Source organism: Semicossyphus pulcher, unplaced genomic scaffold, assembly GCF_022749685.1.
Source record: "Semicossyphus pulcher isolate SPU_LCO1_2020_fin unplaced genomic scaffold, fSemPul1.0.p SCAF_6, whole genome shotgun sequence".
Classification (NCBI taxonomy): Eukaryota; Metazoa; Chordata; class Actinopteri; order Labriformes; family Labridae; genus Semicossyphus; species Semicossyphus pulcher.
In genome coordinates, this window is record NW_027211737.1 from 22,171,155 (window position 1) to 22,193,077 (window position 21,923).

At 42.5% G+C, this 21,923-nt stretch overlaps 1 protein-coding gene across 1 annotated transcript in view; it reads left to right on the top strand.

Annotated features, from left to right (window-relative positions):
• The window catches only part of bin3 (bridging integrator 3), a 29,576-nt gene that overhangs the window by 5,793 nt on the left and 1,860 nt on the right, over window positions 1–21,923 (top strand). Inside the window, exons 2-8 of the mRNA XM_069683701.1 lie at window positions 1,064–1,112; window positions 2,171–2,211; window positions 7,708–7,769; window positions 9,427–9,563; window positions 13,754–13,794; window positions 18,410–18,551; window positions 19,618–19,752. Of these exons, the coding sequence (XP_069539802.1) occupies window positions 1,064–1,112; window positions 2,171–2,211; window positions 7,708–7,769; window positions 9,427–9,563; window positions 13,754–13,794; window positions 18,410–18,551; window positions 19,618–19,752 (607 nt within the window). The remainder of the gene's footprint in view (window positions 1–1,063; window positions 1,113–2,170; window positions 2,212–7,707; window positions 7,770–9,426; window positions 9,564–13,753; window positions 13,795–18,409; window positions 18,552–19,617; window positions 19,753–21,923) is intronic.

Here is a 21,923-nt window from a genome sequence, read left to right on the forward strand (position 1 = left end):
CCAGCAAATCAAAGGAAATCTTGATACCTGAGACACTAGTAAAACCTTTTTTCTTTATTATTCTTTTACTGGATTAATCCTGCGGTTATTTGACCATGTTGAGTTTTGTGATTGAGCTGTCATCAAAAGGATCTTCCCCACACATCAGTCGAGTTCCCTGGTTGCACAATGAGGCCCCGCATCACACCCTCCCTTTTCCATCTCATTAGTCTACACACCTTTCTTTTGACGCAGCTGCTGCCTCACCCTGCCTGTCAGCAGCAACTGTCCATCATATACCTTAGATTTCAGGCTATTAGTGGCACATCAATGACAACCTACAGCAAAGCACATTGGCAAGGCAGTGCTTTCTGTCTCATGGTTTCCAAAAAGCACTCTGATGCTCTGCAGCAACTTATTAAGGCAACGGCAGGGTTTTGAAATGGAGATAAAAGATTGTGTTTTAACTAAGAAGGAACAGGTTTCACTTTCGTTCCCAAAAACTATAGTCAGGATGTCAACGTTTTTCTTTCACAAGTGAAGAAAAGTTTGTATTTTTTATTCTGAAAATTAGGTGCAGCTACTGCAGTTACACCAAACCTTATGAAATGTTTGTTTTTTTGGTTGATTTGTAGCACCGGTCTCAAGTTTTCTTCTAAAAGCAACCCTGGTATGCCCATACACCCAAAATATTACAGTAATAAGAGCTTTCTTTACAATATAGGATGTGCATCTGTGTTTGATTGCCAGCTGGGGTCATACAGTGAAGCCACAGTGAGAAGAAGAGACAACCACTTCTGTTTAGCGATATCCGCCTGCAATGGGAGCCAGATGTGTGTAGCGATGACATGAAGTTAATGCGCTTAGTTTTGACTGCACACACCAGAGAGGCAGGAATTAACAACTTCAGATTGTCCGTGTCAGGCATCTTAAAGAGGCGCCTCTACACCTTTAGACCTGGACCAGGCTCCTGTCAACCATCACGCAATTTATGACATGGGTGTTCAGTAATTCCACCTTTAAAGACGGTCATTTTCATGTTGCTTATATCTGTCACCTGACATTTCTTATTGTGTGATTGCAGGATTCCCTTCAAGATTGGACAACCAAAGAAGCAGATTGTCTCTAAAACTGTAAGTCTACATAAAAAGTTGACTCAATTCACTCATCAATAAATGAGGTTTAGTTTATGAAATTAATTGAAGATGAAAGAATAAATATGATGAAGGCAGTATTTGTTGACTGTTGAGCTGTTGTTATTAAGCCCTTAAAGTGGTATACACAACACTGATAGTACTCTAAATAATGCCATCACTGCCTCACCCGTAAGACAGGATCCCAATTTGTCTGAGCCATGTAAGGGGGCAGAGGTGGTTACCTTGAAGTGACGATGAGTGGGTGTTCTCCTTGCAGGAGAAAACCACTTCCAGCGTAATGGGTCTGTGGCCCAGCAGTCACTGTCAGACTGGGTTTCCAGCTTCCTGTGCCATCCTAGGCAATGACCAGGGAGTGGGTTAGAGGCCTCCCAGTTACATTGTCCACTAGCGACAAAGTGTCAGCTGCCTTCCTCGTTGTTTTTGCCACTGTGTTTAAATCCAGGAGCCCACAGAACCACAAGACAGGAACCAATGCTGCCTCTGTAACCCTGCATGTTCTGGAGACATTGTTGGACAAGCTGTCTTAGCCCTGGTTGACCCTTGAAACTTGATATGCAGAAGTATTTAACCTGCATCTAACCGCTGGAACCCGGTGGAAATGCAGTTAATTAGCTGTGGTTTTAGACCCCCCAAAAAGTCCCTGATTCTGAGAAAGTACATGTCCTAGGAACTATTGGAGTAAACCATTGAACCAAGGTTGAGAGGTATTACTTGACTCTGCAACAACTTAGCAGCATTTATTCAGACTAAACAAGCACTGTTTGTTTTTAGTATGTACTGCATCTCAAACCCTTTAATTTTTTTTATCTTTAAGTATTTTGCGTAAACTTCTTCAGATGATGTGGAGATGTACACAGGACATGTGTCCCACATTATTCCTGACTCTTGGGACATGTTGTTCCTCTGTAATGCTACATGATTATCCTATGTTTATACCCTGTGATTATGCATTTTCTTATATTAGACAGTAAAGCTTAACACACATTTTAGAAAACAAAATCCCAGGATTTTAAATGAAATGTCTTCTTTTGTAGGTTGAAAGAGACTTCGAGCGAGAATATGACAAGCTCCAAAAGTAAGTTGAACTAAGGTGTATATTGTGGTGGACGATTAAAGAGGTTGTCAACTTGTGGCATTCCGATGTCTTTTGAAAGTTTCAGTTACAAAGTCACAATGAATTTGAAATGTACTATATGTGTGTGTTGTAGAGTGGGTTATTTTTTGTGTGTTATGTAATTATCGTGTTATTTCATTGTAGTTTTTTTTTTACTTTTACATGTTAACAAAGCCCTCTTGAGAAAGTCACACTTCACATGCTCCTCATTGTACATACAGTTTCTTTGTCTCACACAGTTTGACAATCCCTGCTGTGCTTGGTCACTTTTCTTCTCTCAACACTGAACTGTGAACAGACCCACATTTGAGCTATGGTGCTGTATGAAATTAGAAATCGTGAAAAGGACGTTACTTTTCAATATTATTCACCTTATTAATCCAGATTTACGCTTGTAGTTATAATCTTGCAAAGTTTAATGTTCAGGCATCATGTATTTTTTTTAAATCCATTATTCTCTTTTCTTTTTACGTGTTTCTAAACAGCCTTAACTAAAACTAAACTTCATAACTGCTGAGAGCTAATATTTACCCAGCCTACTCTGTGTGTTTCTATGAAACAAAGGAAAGAGGGGTTCAGAGCACATAAACACTTTGGACCTGAGAGCTCAGTACATCCAGGCCTTCTCTCGCTGTGAGGCCGAGGTTCTAGAAACTCCCTGAGGGCCCTGCAGAATGAGTGGGAGCACCATTTTCCTCTCAGGTTTTGTTGAGTAGGAGGGCCCATTATCAGGAAGGTGTGGTGCCAATAGACCTTATAGATGAGTCAGAGCGGCAGGCATGTACAGACATTCAGGTTCTCCACCCTAGAGATCCATATCAACACAACGTGGTGCCTCTGTGGCCTAAATATACTTGGTATGCTCCACCTAGAGTCCTGTTTTATATCCTGTCTGCCTGAAAAAGGACAGTTTGGGTGTAATTTTGTTGTCTTTTTGTATGCTTCTTTTTTCAGAGTTTCACAAAATCCTAAAACTGTTAATTGCCATGTTTACATAAAAGCAGAATTCTACTGTTCAATGTGCAACGACAATAAAGCCGTTGTGTTTGATTCTATTCTATAATATGCACAAACATCCATTTAATTTGTTGTTCCAAATAATTTTACCAAAAGATGTAGTGAGCCTGACATTGTACAGTTGTAAAATCAACTTGTCAGTGCTCTCTGGGTGACAATCTATGTGGCAGCATCAGTTTAAAAAGATATGAGTTTTATTTAGGAGCGAGACATTCTAGTTTCAGAGCATGATTTATTAATTTCCATTTAGATGTTGTTATACATTACCCCAAAAACCCTGCCCTCGCACTCAAATAGTGGCTGCTTGCACTTAGATTTAGGGACACAACAAACAATTATTTTCCTAATCAAACTACTGATTATTTTTATAATTAAATGATCATTTAGTCTATTCACCATTCCCAGAGCACGATGTGAAAATTGCTTCTTTTGTCAAATCATCATTTAAAAACCCAAGGCTTTTCTACAAAATGACAAAAATAATCAAATCCTTACATTTAAGAAGCCAGAACCAGCGAGTGTTTGACATTTTTGCTTGAAAACTGATTGATAAACGGATCTAACATCGCAGCTCTTCTCAGATGTGTTCTGCTTTTGCTCAAACTGCATGCTTGCGCTCAGATATTGGTGTTACACAGATTTCTTGCTCTTCAGGTTCAGCCCTTCTCCTCACACACAGGCCGTTTCTGTACGCTTGTAAAACATTTGCTCAAAGATTTTTTTTGTGCAACAACCCTGTCAAAATGCCCCAGCCAATCACATGCCAGGTGTTGTGTGACAAATTAAATTATTTGACATCGTTGTAAACGTCTACGCTTTACTTTACTCTGCTATTAGCAAATATTAACTGATCAATTTGCCGCTTTTATTTATCACTTACAAAACAAACCATGCAATTCACACATGATGAGCTCACTTCATTTAGCAGCTTTAATGCTAACTGGCTTAATGACCTTTAGCTATTTCTTGTTTTAGGGGCATCCAAACAATTTGTCCAGATCAACATGCTAAAGTTATATTTGGCATGAATTAATCTGCCTGCAGCACACATGCCAGATTCACATTCTAGTGTTAACACTGCAATTGCCATTTTAAATGTAGTGAAATTAGACAACCCTGGTTAGTAAATAGTGATAATGACACTAATTTACACGGAGCTACAGGGCCTGACCTGGTTCTTGTGTTAAAGGACATGGCCAGGTATTTCTCCTAAACGTATTGATGGTCAAATGTCTCTTTTTTTAGTGTCCTACAAAGGTTTTGTGTGTAAAAATCGTGAAAAAAAAAAGCGTTTGTCCAGTTGGAGATTGTGGCGAGGTGATTGTGGCCACACAGACTCAACATTTGGGCGCTGGAGCAAGGAGCAGCAGCTGTTCCACGAGGCCGCTCTATTAGCACCTTTTGGAAAGAGACTCCAGGCTCACCTGGCACTCATCCAAAATGGCTCTCTCACTGTCAATGCTGACAGAGAAAGATGCAACAGCATTGTGCAACACATTTTAAAGTAGGAGGTGCTATCTGGAACACGAGTTTCACATGCACAAACAAACATTACAAGAGCACATCTTGAGTGTACAGGCAATGGTCTCAGAGCATGCTAGTTTGTTTACATGGTGAGATGCTTTCACCCACTATCCGGCAAACCCGGTCTCCATGATTGGCAGGGTTTAACTGTTAAACTGTTATTTTCCTCATCTCATATTTGTCTCCTTTCATTACTCTCAAGTGTTAACTGTGTCAGCCAATTTACAAGACTGTTTTAGTTTTAGTTTGTTTTACATGATGCCCTCCATTGACTCCACTGGCATTCAGAATCGCATTCAAAACAAAGGCTAGTTATGTGTGATGAATTATAAACTGCTTCTACTTCTTGCACTCACAAAGGCAGTGATGATAAAACTGACCACATATCAGTGTTTGCAGCCGTTTTCTAACAATACCAGATACAATTTGAAGTTGGAGGTATGATTTAAACAGAACTGTAATGTAATAGCTGCATGGAAACATCGTCTCTTAGGTGTATGTTATGGAAACAGGAAGAAGCCTTCTAATTATTAGATACTGACTTAATGCTGCCTGCAGTATTGCTAATGATATTGACTTTAATTTGAGTACCATATGCTGCAATTAGAAATGTCTGTTTTCTAAATATCTGGAAGAGTATATTGTGATGACTTTAGAGGACGGCTGATATGAGACCCAGTTCCATCTAATTGGTGAGAGAATACAAGAAGTTACTGTGGAGATTGTTCTGACAGAATGTTGTTTTTTCTTCGAGTGTGAACAATAAGGGATGAAGTTACATCATTTATTGCAAATGACATTTTTGGAACAACCTCCATCTGGTCTGTGGCGATTGAGTGCAAAATCCTTAAAAAACGTCAAGACAAACAAAAGCATGTTGAAACAAGTTTTGGTAGAAAATAATGAAAGATTTTTAGTTACCCTTAGACCCTACTTCTTTAGAGTTTACCAGCTCTTATGTAGGGAGCTCTCTCTTATTAGCAAATCAAAGGATAACACAGACCTAATATAAAATCTGTCTGATGTGGGCAAATAGCACAAAATATTTTGGTTGCTCAGGAGCCTACCTGCTGTTTTGTGACAAAATGTACAACACACGAGTTATTTTGCTTCAAAGCTCATGTGATTACACTCCACAAAAGGGCTGCACAATATGACGATATTTATATATATATCGTTAAAACGCTATGAAAATGTCTGTCGTATGTTTTCTGTATCGTCTATATCATGATGTCGCAAAACCAGCGGCCGAACCGCTTTTCATCATTTTGACCACGCTCGACGTTCTAATCCTTGCACATGGGAGTGAACCTGGAGTGAACCACAAAGGGAGGCGCTGTTTATTGACATGAACATAAACATGCACAAAAGGACTCAGGCTCAGCCCAAGCGAAAACGGAAACTCAGTACTCTTATTTGTCAAGTATTTAATTCACACAGGATTATCTAAAATAAAAAGGCTTGTTGTTATTTCATATGGACTAATTATTTGTTAAATTACCACAAAACATGCTGTATCGTGATTTATCGTTATCAAGATATAAAAAGTCCTAAATCGTGATATAGGACTTTGGCCATATCACCCAGCCCTACTCCACAAGCTGTTTGGATTAATTTTACAATGGAGATGTTTGTTAATCTTATTGTGGAGGAACATTTCTTTTACTGCCTTGTTACTTACGCTGATGATGATTTAAAAGAACCTAAATCGCCCTATGCACTGCCTGTTGGCATCAGTGTCCGATCGCACTTGAAGCTGTTTGTTGGCACTTACTGACTACATTCCCTCCTGTCTTGATCGTTGCTTGTGTTGTAATAACTCTCAGATGTACGTCGCTTTGGTCTGCTAAATGAAATGGTAACATTGTAACTTGTGTTTGGCCTTATAAAAGGAAAAGTTTATGAGCAATCTTATTGTGTGTCTTATGGATAAATTTAAAGCTTCAGTAATAAAATGATTGTTTAAAATACCAGATAACTATAATTTTGAGGCGTTTATTACTTTGAAGCCTGACTCTTTAGGTTTAATTGTGTAGAGGCTGATATTAAGAGAGAGAACAGGTCATATTCATGTTTGGTCAATGCACGTATGGGAATGTTTCTTTCCTAGCAAAATAGAGAAAACTGTAACCTCCAAATACAGAGATTTGGACTGCCATTTTTGGTTTGCAAAGCCATATGTGTGTTATTAATGTCTTTAAATCTTGTGACCAGTGGCCAAAGTGCCCCCACAAGAAATCCTATGGGATTACGTGGTTTTTGTCTTATTAGTTAATATAATCCCTCAAAGCAAACATGGAAATAAAACCCCATCACCATCTCTTTTTCATCAAACCAGGAGAAGTGGTATGACAGCAGTCTCAGGGGAGATTCTAAACCCTCGTTTCCCTTAATTGATATAATGAATGGCATGTGTTTTCAGCCTCCATAGTCTGGTAATTGCCATTTTTAACACCCATCAATGAATATGTGCAGTAAAATGATCGAAGACATTAATGCTTTTGGGCACAAATGTAGTTGACAGTAACAAGGATTCCCTGTATTATTAATTAGCTAACGGATGTTGTAATAACATTTTATGTGGAATCAATGAAATGTGTAATTCCTTCTTGAACCATGTTTTTATATACTAATTTCCTTTTCTAGGCTTTGCTTTGGATGTTTTCTCTGTACATGTCAACACGTCTTGAGTGGAAGCAATTTGATATAAATGAGCTAGACTGATTGTGATACAGGTGTGGAGATGGTGTTCTTTTACCATTTTTCTCACCTTTCTGATTTTTCCTGATTGGTCTCTGACTAATGCCGTTATTTGCTTTGCATTTCAGATCTGATTTGCCATTGTTTCCAGTGTTACTGCTTCACTGTTTTTTCCAAACCAGAGGCTGGCTGGTAATCATTCTTCTTGTCTTACAGGCTGGAGGATCAGACGAAAAAGCTTCACAAGGACATGAAGAAAAGCACCGAGGCTGATTTAGGTGTGTTCTGCCACCAAACTGTGTTAGCGCCGGGTGTGCCATTGATCTCCACTTGTTCACCAACATACTTGATGTTGCTTGGCAGGTTTTACAAGGCTAGAAAAGACATTTGGTTGTCTTGGTTTGTTGTGGTGGTGTTTTAGCTCTGCGAAAGGCTCAACAACTGAGATAAGGGGAGATTTGGGCCTTCCCCTTAATCTTGTATAGGCTGTTCTAGACTATCATAGTCTGTTTGATTTGCATCAATGAGTGCATCTTTTTGTGCGATGCTCAGTTAGGGCTCCATTTGTCTGCCATGGCTGCCTTCATTTATTTATTCATGCATTTGTCGGCCACAGAAACCATGTTTACTCTACTTTTTATTTGCTTATTTGCTGGTTTTGGAGTTGTGTATTTGGGAAGCAGCAGTAGACATGGCCTGTGGTAAGTAGTCAGTTGTGGGGGTGGAGGAGCGGGGACGGATGGAGGAGTGAGAGGCTTCTTCATTTCCTCTCCTTTGTGCTCTGCAATATGGATGTCTGCATCATCAAAGTGTCATAGCTGTCAGGCCCTCATTATCGTTAATGGATTCCATCTGTTGCACAGGTCCCGTCTCCAGCAACTGCTACCAAACAAAGAAGTGGACCTACTCTGCATGTCAGCACTGCATTTAATACACTGCTTTCTATATCAACCATCATTTATCAAGTCAAGGGTGCTGATATGCAGAGCTCTATTGAACTCACTGCCAATTAGCTGCTGAGGGACGATAATATCTTTTAAGGGCTGCTGCGGTTCACCATTTCAATTAGACTAAGTAACAGAAGGCAAAGAAAGCGACGGGGATAACTGCGCTTTTCATACTGAGAAATTGTTCATCTCGTTTCAGCCCCAGGTGATTGCAAAGGGACTTGAGCTTCACTTATTTGCACCCTAGTAATACAAATAATTAAATCACTACCCTTAGTCACCCTTTGATTCTCTTGACCCTGTAATCACCATGTCTCGCAGTCGAATCAGACGCTAGCTAATCAGGCAATTTGTTACTTGTCAGGGACGCAGAAATGCCACACCGCAATAATTGATTGGTTGAAAATTGGTCTTGAGAGAATCCCAAGGGAGTGTGAAAACACTGTTCCAGATCTCCATGAAGCCCATTTTCACCACAGCCTCTCCTGTCAGCTAGTGTCTCCTCAGTGAAGCTCATTTATTGTGACTGTGAAGCCATAATCTGATATGTGCTCTGTGTCTAAACAACGTGGCATGAGTGCAGATTAACAGTAATTGGTGCTGTCAGTGTAGAAACATTGCAGAGGTTTTTGGTGCTCTGGTGAATATTCAACACGGCAGCTAGCCCCCCCCATTCCCCCCTCCATCAGATTTTTACAATGGGGGCAGAAATGTGCCAGTTTACTTTAGCTCTATAGCACTTTAAACAGCTCACTTTTGAAGACCTAACTACTTAAAAAACACATACAATGATGAAACGCCTAAAGCCTTAGTGTTATCCACAAGCAGATAAGGAAATGTAAAACAAATCAGGCGTTAAATTGGTTTAAGTGTTCATAAGGACGTCTTCAGTAATCATTTATAGACTGTAATGTTCAGGATTGTTTTTCATAAACATTATTTAACTGCATTTAAACAGTATCCTCTGCTTTGTGTGTTTTTCTGTTAGCCATGTCCAAAGCAGCGGTGAAGATCTCTGCAGACCTGCTGAATAACCCGCTGTGTGAGCAGGACCAGGCCTTCCTGGAGTCCATGACTGCCTTAGATACCGCCATGAGAAGGATGGACGCCTTCAACCAGGAGAAGGTCAGACTTTCACACTTTTTTTTTTACAACTCTCAGTGTTTTATCTCGGTCTTTTGCTGTCTTTCTCCGCTTTCCTTTCTTGGCACATGCCATTGGCACTGATACCGTAAGATTGGTATCGGGGGAAACGTCTCTCCTCAGACATACAAAGTAGGAAACTAGACGGGTTTTTGTTGAAAATGCATGTTTTCATGTTTGTCAATATTGTGCAGCCTGTGGACTAAAAACTATCCGTATGTCTTTCCTTCTGCTGTGTTTGAAAAGCATCTGTGGCATCATCCTCTATAAGCTCAAGCTACTGGTTATCAGCTGTGAAGATTGATGCATTTGTGACTCACTGGTGTCTAAAATAACTCTTACAATGGAAAGGCCTTTTTGCAACAGGGAAATATGACACAACATTCATACATGTAACTATGTTCACAGCTTCTGTAGTGAACAAAATGTCTATTGTATCGCTTTTATTAGTAATTAAGACGAACGGTTGGCGTCAGTTCAGCACGGCCCATCCCATAAGGCCGTGGAAGGTTACAATTAGTTATTTCCTTGTTCTTGGAGAAAAGCCTTAATTAAATATGCTTACAACACTTGTCTAAACTTCTGAAACCCCCCTGTAGCATTAGATTGTGTAAGGAGCCTTAGATGAAAGAACACTAAGGGGATCACAGACGACAAGCTGACATTGAGCCACACAGACAGTGCGGTTGTGTCCCATCACCTCCTTCACCTACATTCCCTCACTTAATTTTACGTTTCTTTTGTTTGTTATTTAAAGTATTTGTTCATTTGGAGCGCGTTTCTTCTAATCTTTGTGCTTTTTCACTCTTGTATGTTTAGTCCTAAGGGGTAACCATAGACGGGCAGACATTTTCTTCCAGAACTGAAACCACTCCAGCAGACTCGCTCTCTCACAGCTGTACTTTGTAAAGATCTCTTCTTTGGCTGTCAGGCCTCTCTAGATTATTCGCCGGGTGCACTTCAGGTTTTTGATTAGAATCATCGCCAAAGGTAGTTATAATGTGAATCATAGTGGCACCGCATGTGTGCATCCTCAAGGCACTACACTGTGAAGAGTAGACTTTTAAAGAGGAAAAAATACAGTAGAACACAGGAGATCACACTAAGGCATATACCGATTGACTTTTTTCCATCTGTGTTTTCTTGACTCATTGCCCTGCTGTTAGGTGTTCTGGGCTTTTCACATTTGTTGCCTTAAAATATTCCCCTTTCTTCTCACATTTAGTTGTGCACCAGAATGATTTCATAACCTTTACACAACAATGATCAAACAAAGGTGGAGAAAATGAAAGCCTCTTTAAAAAGTGCATCATTTCTGTTTTTTATTCCAGTCAGATTTTAGTCTAGTATCTCGGGGAAAAGCAAACCATCTGGATTTGTACACTTTGGATTGAGTGGACATGATTTATGTGTTCCTCAAAAACTCATGAACTGGACTCCGTAACTCCAAACCGTAACCTTTCCCCCAACATATGTGAGTGCAAGGTGTCCATGCTGCAAACTCCAATAGACATGTTTTCAAGTCTTCTCATCGTCAAAACTCAAAACATCAAATGAAAAATGTCTGATTCAGAATTTCATACAAAGAAAATGAAAATAGCTGCATCGGATGTTAGACACAATAAACGCCTAAAGTGGAGCTCAAGCAGCTATTTTGTAGCAGACATTTCTGTCCTCTTTCTCCTCAGCTTTAACCAGTTTTTCAGACTGGCTTCTCACAGCTCATCAAATTTTACAGGAGCAATTTTGAGTGACTAGACAAAGTAGAATGTGGGTTGGACGGAGCGTGTGGGTTTGTGACCCGGGGTGCGTATGTTCCAGGACTTGGCTTGGTCGAGTGCCCAGGAGAGCACTCCTGCCAGTTTGACTGTTTTCACTATATTGTTCAGTATAAGTTTGACATTCTTCAGATTATACAATATAATTTCATTTTAACTGTGTACCGGATCGGGATTTGATGACAAATGTTCACCACTACTGGATCCTGCTTTAGCTTGCACAGCTCTGCTCGGTGCCCTCATCAACTCATTCATTCATTTTAATCTAATTTTGTATTTTCCCTTTTAAACATTCTCCAGGTGCAAAAAGTGCAGCCTTTCTTTATAGTGCATAGTTGTGATTCCATATTCTTGCTCCATGCTGAGTAGTTTTCCAGTTTGGCTCTGTGACTGAGATGTGTTTGACAGTGATTCAACTAGGCAGCAACAGTTTTTCACTGGTGGAGGACAACAGTCACCGACTGTATTGACGTGGTTGTATGTTTTTTTTTAACACACTTTGATCCAGAGTGGATTTTGACAGCTAGGTCACACCTGATTTTCTCTGTACTTCTTTCAGTCTTACTAAATAAAAATCCTCACCATAACACGATGTTCAGTTCCAGGTCTGGGCAGGGCTGCGTGGATCCTTTTGTAGAGTGGCTGAAACTGAGCTGAAGGCAGAATAGTGATCGTGAGCACTTTTTGGTCAGTCTGCTGTGTGGAATATCACCTCAGGTTTGCTAGGTGTTTAAAATCCAGCACAGCTCACTCGAACACTACTCCAGCTTCTCCCTTCAAGCTGACTGTTGATTCTGACGGCACCAACAGCAAACCCTATTGCTCCAGCAAAACAGACACAAAAGCATCCACCCTTTGCTCTTCTCTCAGTGTTGAGACGAGATGTTCTGCCGCGGGGCCCGCAAGTGAGAGAGCCAGCAGATAAAACGTGCAGCGATAATGAAGGCAGCAGTGGCCCAGGTCTGTGTGTTTATTTCTGGGGCTGAGGAGGGCGCACAGCCCCGCCGGCACACTGCTGCCGAAGCTGAGCCCCAGTGTAGATGGCGGCAGCGCAGTAGAGGATGCTCCGTTTGGAGGGATATTGATTTCCTCTGCGATCTGTGTGTATTTTTGGGAGGCCTGTGTGCCAGGATGGCCTCTGCCCCGTGACTCACTGATGGAGACTACTGCTTGAGCGTCGGCCTCAGGCTCTGCGGGGCCTCCAAGGAATAGCTCTGCCCCCCCCTCTCTGTGGGAAGGGGCAGAGGGTAGAGGGCACCAGCATGCTTAAGCAAATCTGCCGCTGTTGTTCTCCCTCCTCGCTGCATGCTCTCACCTTAGAAGCAGCGGCGCAGCTCGAGTCGGGGAGGGGGGATGGTGTGAATATGTAAAACAAAGAAAATGTGAATTCCCATGTACTTATTTGTTATTGGTTCTCTGTTTTCCCTCTAACCACAATCAACCATTTTGTACTTGGAAATGTGCCGGTGTGAAGCAGTGAGTGTTGCTGTATGTTCTCATAGATGGTCAGGGCATTTTTACAAAGCACAGCTGCGATCTCGCTTCCTTGTTGTTGTGTGATTGACTGTCCTTCCAATAGCGAGTGAACATATGATTAGTGGAGCTGCTCACTGTTCTCATGCAGCTGTCACTTCACATCTCGCTGCTTTTAATTTCTCCTTCACCGTTCTTAGCATTTACTCCTCACTTGACTCGATTGCCTGGTTAACGCAGCATTCTGTCATGCTGGAAGATCTGTGGCAACAGTCATTTTGAATCTGCAATGTAAATGATGCTTGAAACTTTATTAATTGTGCACCAACTTCTGTCGATGAGACTTGGTGCCGGGGCTGGAGGCCTCGAGATGAGATGCTCGTTTACTTCCATTTAAACCCCCCCCCCCACCACCTTCCCCTTCCTCCCTCCCCTGTCGGTTCTGGCAACCAGAAGGAAAATGTAGAAAAATATAAACTGTTATTGTTAAAATGTTTGTTTGCAAAGAACTTTCATCTTGTACAGCAGCCCACCCTCCACAGGATTTGAAATCAGTTGGGCTTTGCTTTCATGTCCGTCCCCTGACAGTTCCATCCTTTTGTATCGCAAGCTCAATGAATATTCAGGGTTTTCTCCTCAGGGCTTGTGTACAATAAAAGAGTCAACGTCACGAAAGTTTCTTTGCGAGCACCCCCCCCACCCCTCCTTTTCTTGAGTGCTCTGTTTGAAATATACACAATTGTGGATGTTTGTTCAGCGGCATTACTTAGCAGCTAATGAGCGAGAGATGTTGAAGCTATTTTGTTCCGACTCCAGTTTTGATGTAACTCAATTTGACAATGAATAACATTTTGTAAATCACATCCCTTGGTATAATGAAACGTATTGCCTCTGTTAACAATAGTTTTTTTTTAAATACAGGTCAACCAGATCCAGAAGACAGTTATCGATCCCCTGAAAAAGTAAGTGTCCATTTTAAATTCTCGCAGTGTTTTTTGTTACTACTGTGTCAAAGGTTGGTTAAAGATGTATCACTACTACATCAGGGTCTAATAGTTTTTGCTGACAAGTTTGAGATTGTTTGGATCAGCAGAGTGGTGGAGTTTCCCACATAGGATTTTACAGTGAATGCATCACAAAACGACAGGAAAGAAAGCAAAGCTGTAGCAGTTTTTTTGGCTCATTGTTCCTGTTGTGCTAAATCCATATGACACTTTAGGGAGATTAAATCCAGTGCCTCATAAATATTTTTTTAATTTGACCCCGCTCTTCTCTTCGCCCTGGTGGCGCGGGACCACAGGAAGTTCTGCAGTGAAGTAACACAGGTTGTAAAAATGAACTGAGTGGTGCTGCTGTGGTGTTGGTGTGTCTGGAAGAAAGTTTATTTGGTTTTCATTCCTAATACTCGCCCCCGTTTGAGCAGGCAGTGAGTGCTATTCCATTCCTTAAGCCTCACGTTTTCAAAAAGCACACACACACACACACACACACACAAACGCACATGCAAAGCAGAGGTACTGAAGGGAGTGGTTGGACGATCCCACCCGTCTTCCGGAGAGCTTGTTAAGGTTTGCTTCCTCCTCTTGGCTCCTCCCAGGAGATTCCACATATGCTGTTTAACAGAGCATGTGCACATGTTTCTATGCAAGTTTATGTTGAACCCCATAAGCCTGTTAGTTCATTTTTCAAAATAACCAATGTGAAGAGATTCCTTCATAAAACATGAATAGGTTGGGTCAGTGTGTACGTGTGAGTGTGTGTGTGTTGGGCCCTTTCTTCCTCGTGTGCTCTGGTGGCGGAGCAATGACAGGATGGAATGGTTCTAATTTCCTCTTCCTGGTGGGCGGCAGGCGGACGTGTGGGCAGGCTCACAATATGGCAAAGGGCCCAGCTTCCTGGGCCCAGAGCCGTGGATTGGTTGAAGAGGAGAACTGTCTCAGGACAGTGCATACTCTCACACACACAGACACTAACCCAGATTTTAGAGTGACCGCTGACTTACAAAGACAGTATTTTAGACCATAAAGTTAGGCATTTACATGATTCTGAAATAGAGCAGAGGAAGTAACTTCCCAAACGAGTTTTAAAGCTTAACTGACCTCTCCATTAACTTTCTCCTTTCCTGCACTATTAGTTATTTGTTTATCAAAGTGTCCTCTATAGAAAAACGGAGACACAAAAGCTACTGTACTTGAAGCCTCCATTAAGATTCCATTAGTCCATCACTAATGAATATTTTTCATTGTTTACTTCATCTCCAAATACTCTATCTGTGATCTTGTGTCAGAGAATTAGAGACGAGTTTAAAAGGAGAACGTTAATGTTAATGGAAGACCTTGAATGGGGGGTGTGTGTGTGTGTGTGTGTGTGTGATTGTGTTGCGGGTACGTGCTTGTATCTTGTGTGATTGCTATTAAAATTTTTGCCGTCCATCCTTAATCCTTGGTATGGTAAAATGTACAGTAAACAAACAAACAAAAGGACAGCCCCCCCACTTCTTCCCCATTGTGTGTCTCTCTCGCTCTCTCTCAGGCCCAGACGTGAATTCATCCACTCAGCGGGGTCACAGAGTGACATCACTGTGTTTATGTGAGGGGAGGGGAGTGCGTGGGCACCGAGGCATTTGTGTTATCTCGGCCTCCTAACCTAGCCCTTTCTGCTCCGTTGCTCTTTTGGGTGAGACAGAATTCAAGCCTGTTTTGAGACCTCTGCCCTGGGCTGAGCACTGAATGGACAAGCCACGTTCACCTCTCTCAATCAGGGGAAGGACTCTACCCCTGGAGCTGGTCGTGAGGCCGACCAGGCTGTTTGGCCTTAGTTGTGTGGATGACGCAATTTTTGGGGGTCTCAGGGTTTCAATTTGATCTCATTTTGTTGTTGAATTTCACGGAACTTAGTTACTTCTTTTTCCAGCTTTTGTCAAAATCTTATCTGGTGTATCAAGTAACCAGGCCGGCTGCGTGAGTTGTCTAAGTTTTGATTAACAACGCACCAGGCAAGTCACTGCAGATCAAACTCTCCTTCTGCTGAGACAAAGGAGGTTTTGCCAGCATGTACGTCACACTTGCAAGTTCCCATGGCCCACTGCCCTTAAGCCATTTTTACAACAGGTAGTAATTATTACATTCACAGAAAGCATATTTCAATAAAGCCTGCCACGTGATTTAACCTATTCTGACGCTTTTAAATCTTGACACCTTGAAAGTGGTCATTTTCACATAAACAATGCCCTTTCCCATATTTTTAGTGGTTTGCTGTGTTTTCTGCTAAAGTGAGTTATGTGATGGTGAAAGTCCGGAGGAACAGCCAGCCTCCTAGACTGAGGGTGTCTAGACCAGACTTGGGCTTGGCTGACGGGTCAGCTTGGCCTGTCTGTGGATTGGCAGCTGCTCATAAACACACTCTCTGGTCCAGATGCTATTTCCATCCAGCCTGTTCACCACACCCTGACCTGTCACATGGACAGTGGTGTGCCCTTGGCCCCCGCGCAGCCCTCAACCAGCGTAAGACCTCATTGAAGCAAAACGGACCGCAAATGCAGCCCTAGCCGGCTGACCGGTAGTTGTCCAGTCAGGCCAGGACATCGAGGGAAATGTCCGGTGCCTGGACAGTTTGTAGACCAAACTGTCATTACAAAGTATGTATATTCACATTCAACCAGGACCTCTGCTGCACTGCGTGGGAGCCTTTGACACAGCTGAGTCACCGTAACTTCTGGCACAGAGAGTCCTGAGTGTAACAGTGAGGCTCTGCATCCAGCATGGAAAGGACAGGAAAGGGTTAACAAGCAATTGGCTTTGTGTCTAGCTCTTCCTCCTCTTCCTCCTTCAGCACCAGGAGAGCAGTGGCCCTTACGTCTGTCAGTGGGCTCAGCGATAGTAGTGGCCGGCACTGTTGTCCCACTTCAGAGCACAACCTGGCCATCACGGTGTGTGTGTGTGTGTGTGTCATGAGGGTATTACTGTGCGCTGTCAGGTGAAGTGTGCTGGTGAGAATGCGATCAGCCTGAAAGCTGGTTTGCCGCTACGTTGTCATCAGCCAATAGGATCGTGTTGGAGTGCAGTCATGCCTAGAGGGCAGTTACATAATCCCTTGGCACTTCAAGTATGTGTACACTGGAACAGATAGTAGACTTGAGGATCGGCATCCACCCCTGCCATAAACTGGGCCAAAGTGGTATTTTATAAATAGCGGTAGAGCGTGGGCCGCGGGGCTGGGCTGAGCTTGGCTCCGTGATGTCACTCAAACGCTACAAGACCACTCCTTGCTCTACTTCCTGTAGTAAACAATCCCTGCTTGTCTGACTGAGCCTCTGTTCACATCACTTTCTACCCCCCCCTCCCAGCTCTTTGGTAAGGTGCACAGGCGGCTGTAATGTGCTATTTCACAATCAGTCCACAGGTTCTCTGCTGTTACCTGACCGGCTGCTCTGAGCAGGACGAGGACTGGCATTAAGAGGAACGTAAACCACGAAGCCCACACATTTTGTGGCCCATAAGGCTATGGGAGGAGGCACACATATTAAACTATCGTAGTAGTGTGCCTACACAGTTGATGAAATGCTTCAAATGAGTCATTCAAAAAAGCTATATCTCACTCTTCATTACGGCTGTTTTTGTTTCTGACTCACATGAACAGACACCTGTGTGAATAATGCTGTGCCCTGCTTTTTAAAAACACTCTCACTGTTTGTGTTTACATGAAAGAAAGGCCAAACGTTTGATTGTTTCTTATCTTCTGTAGTTGTTCATTTCTAAATGGAATTAAAATTTCAGCTCATGTCTTAATTCCCTTCATTTTATTATTATTATATTATTCTAACATATCTATTCTTTGCATCCTTTGTCTTTTAAAAGTAATAAACATGCAGCATAAAAACCTCAGTTTATATACAGAATGCTGGGCCTTTAAAAGCGTGCTGTATGTTAATGATACGTTACCCTTGTAGTTGTATAATAGGTATCATCCATCAGCCATTACTGTGATTTGTATATTTGCTTACTACATATTTTTAGGCTGAATATTCCCTCTATACTGTATTCCTGCTTCCCATTAAAAGCAGCCGTAGAACCAGTGCAACAAGTCCCAGGATGAAGCTCAGACTCCTGTTGCTAAGTTACAGATGAATGTTTTCCTATTTTTAGTGCTGAAGACTCGGATTCTCGTTGCAAGAATATATTTTCATTTGGAATATGATAATTGTCACAAAATGAATTGTTTCGTGCCGTTTTGAACTACAGTAATTAGATAATAGATTAGAGGAAGCTTAATGCAGAGCTGTCCTCTGGGGATTGAGAGTACCTCTACAGTAAGTTGATGGGGAGGGGTTTTATTAATTCATAATGACTTTTATTGAGACAGGATGTGATGCAGAATGCATTTCATAAAGAAAGATGTTTTAATGATTTCAGTCACTTTAGGTTCTCCTTGAAAAATTCATTTTATTCTTCCAATTTGAGTGTGACTATCTGGATATTTTTTGATTACATGATTACACATGTGTGCGTGTGTTTTTGTATAGCTCCCTATTGTTTATTAAAAGATGTTTCAGGCTGACTGGTTGCTGTTTTATCGCAGGTACGGTGGCGTCTTCCCCAGCCTCAACATGGCGGTGAAGCGCCGGGAACAGGCGCTGCAGGACTACAAACGGTTGCAATCGAAAGTGGAAAAGTATGAAGAGAAGGAAAAAACCGGACCCGTTATGGTCAAACTGCATCAGGTACTGCGAGTTTAAAGCGTGCGTCTGTGCACGTGATGGTCCACTCCAATGCTCCCTCTATCTGCACGGGAGCAGAGTTCACTTGCTCTTACATGTTGCACGTATTGTGAATAGAGCGCAATAAGTGGAAAAAGACACAAATGCTGACTGGATATGAACAAAAATAGTTGAGCACATGCATACTGTACATGTGCGCTCCTTCTCCCACGCAAGCTACCAGGCTCTCAAGTAGTGCCTTTTCAAAAAGGCACTGCTGCACATCTACAGGCACGTAATTGAGAATTGTAGACACACACATACACACTGTGAGGCCACTACAGAAGCGCACACATTCACAGATAGCGCTGCAGTGTTGCCTATGCTATTGCCTCTAACACATCCTCACATGGCGAGCCACCCACACACATTGAGAAAAGCACTGTCAGGGGAACAAAGCCTTGAAGAGGCCCCTGCATCCCTGCCCTTTGAATCCGTGTGCACTTAAAGAAATGATCCTGACAAAACGCTCGTATGCCATTTTAACTGGCATGTGTAAAGAAAACTAACTAATGACAGCACCATAATGCAGCAGCTCAACAATATGTCGTAGTTTGAATATAGCAACTCCCCCCTTCCCCTTAATAAAAATTCTCACCCTCTCACACATATCCATTGTGCATTCCATAACTCCATGCCTACAGTAGACTACCCACTAATACATTCACACACAGATCAGTGGTGCTGGAGTCCACTCACAGCCAAGTCTGCCCACATTACCCACTCCTCCTCACTGTGGTCGTGATTACAGCCTTTTTTTTGCACTGCTTCTCCGTGGGAATTAGGCAAATATCTTTCTGAACAATAAGAAAAAAGGACACAAAGATGGCTCCAGTGCTGAAATACTTCAAGCTAACTTGTTTTTCTTAACAGGTTTTTGTTTCTCTGTGCAACACCAGATCTTGAGGACGAATGTGAAGAATTATTTCTCATAACATGATTTAGAAGGGTGAAATGAGCGGATGTTATGTAAATTTGGAAGTGAGAGTGTCCGCTTGTGACCCGTTGTTTTCTTTTCCTCCCCTCCCAGGCCAGAGAGGAGCTGCGGCCGGTCAGGGAAGACTTTGAGGCCAAGAACAAGCAGCTGCTGGACGAGATGCCCAAGTTCTACCACAGCCGCATCGACTACTTCCAGCCCAGCTTTGAGGCTCTAATCAGGGCGCAGGTTAGTGATCGCCCCCCTTGGAGATGCACACACAATAGGGGGCTCATGCACGCACACACCCACTCCACAATGTGCCGTTACGCCCTTTGAGCGTTGGTTAAACAGTGGATAAAGTGTCTGATGGAAGGGAGTGTATAATCCTGGCAGTCTGTCTCCCTCCACGCGGTCCTAATGTGATTAACCCCCAGCGACGGCCCACACTACTGTGTTTAGCCAAGGAAGGCCTCATCTGTCTGGCTCCACTGCAGCCCTGCTAGTCGTCCTCCAACCTGAAGCTCGTCTTAAAGCAGCTGGGCGTCTCAAGTGAGCGCCATCATGTCCTCCTCCCCCAGCCCACACCTGCCTGCCCATGTCATTTCCTCTTTGGGACAGTCACTGGCACACTCCTAATTAGTAAACTAGATTATCCTGGACCTAATGACAATTATGGAGTTCTGTGATGTGCTTTGAAGTTAAAATTAGCAAACTGAGCTCTCAACCTTAAGTAATAGTTCAAATCTAAAATCAAGTTTTTACCTGGCTTTGCGTATTGAAGAGCTCTTATTGGATAAAACAATGCTCCTTTATTCCGTCCCCATTATCTTAATTCATGTAGCTCACACACATGAATGAGCATCAACACATGTTTACACACACACCGCCACACGTGGGTGGCCAGTGGACCAAAGGACCTCATCCCCAGCCTTGCTTCTGCCGCATGTGCTCGGCTTCATCCTCCACTCCCTTCTCTCCCAGCCGCTGTTGCTGCTCGGCTCCCAGCGGCAGCAGGAAACGGCACAAAGGCTGCCTTTGTTGAGAGCCTTCAGCTTCACGAGTCCCGTCCAGTGACTGTCAGTGGGACACTTGGCCTGACCCGTTCCACCTGTACAGATGTTGAATTGAGACATTGTCTTGATTCTCCGCTGCAGTTGTTCGCTCTAAAAACACTAACGAGATTACTTTCTTTGTCTTTGTCTCAGTTGATTTTCTTTGTTTCCTCAAACAGTGGTCAGGCATTGTTTGCAGACTTCCTGTTTAAAACGCAGCTTAAATTATTCAGCATTTTTGCAGGCTTAGAGGTCAAAGGGTTACCTCTCTGTATAAATATTAAGCAGCTGGGACTATGGCATGTTGAAATGCACAGACTGAAGTCATGTAAATTAAAGCTCTGCTTTACCCAAAGCCTCCTCTCTGTATCGTAGGTGGTCACAGTTGTGTGAGGCTGCGTTTACTCCTCATGGTGACTCGACTAATTGTAATAGTAGAGTGTCTTTTCCTACAGAGGGCACCCAGACACTGATCTGGTGTACATTATCATCACTGGTCATATGGACATTTCCGATGGCCCTTTCAACAAGCCACTTTTGGGGGAAAACAATATCCGCTTTACCCCCACAAACAGCAGTAAACTGATACTTATGGCCCACTCATGTGGTTTAGGTGGCAAATATTGGTATAAACATACAAAGGTCCTTCAGACAGAGCACTTAAAAAGGCCTGAACAGTGTGGTTTACAAACTTGACTTTTCAGCTGACAGTGTTAAATCTTCTCATGACAGAGAGACCTACGATATTTCTGTATAAGATGCGTGATTCGATGTTTACTTCCAACTTGACCTAGCTCTTATTCTGCCGTGACCCCGAGGGAATCGGTAAGCAGCTCTCCCACTGGTATCTTGGTTGGTCTTTCTGTTTCGGCCTACAATAGGACACACATGCAATTTCAGAGATGCCCCCTTAAGAGCATGGTGTTTCGTATGCATCTCTGCATGAATAAATATTGAGATGTGTGTGTGGGTTTCAAGGGGTTGTATTTCCCAGTACTTTCATTCTCTGCCTACTCTTCTGGAGTCTTGTAATGTGATTAAAGTCTATTAATCATCAAAGCAACTCTCAGGGGAGCCTGACTCATGAACTAAGGGGAAGAAGCAGGGGTGGGAAGTGTCAAGAAAGCTTTCAGCGAACACTCTCTATCTCTTGTTCAGATTGGGAGAGAAAAGCAGGGTCACTACCCACTGAAGTGCTGGGTTTTTGGGGCTTTGTCGGAGTTGTTTGATATCTGTGGGCTTCCTTTTTCTCCTCTTGAATCACTTCTCATTAGCGAGGTTGAGACCAGCAGCTTCCAAATAGTGTAAGTAAAAGTAAGGTCAGATTGTGCGAGTGGAGCTGAGTTTGGATATGAATTTTGTGTT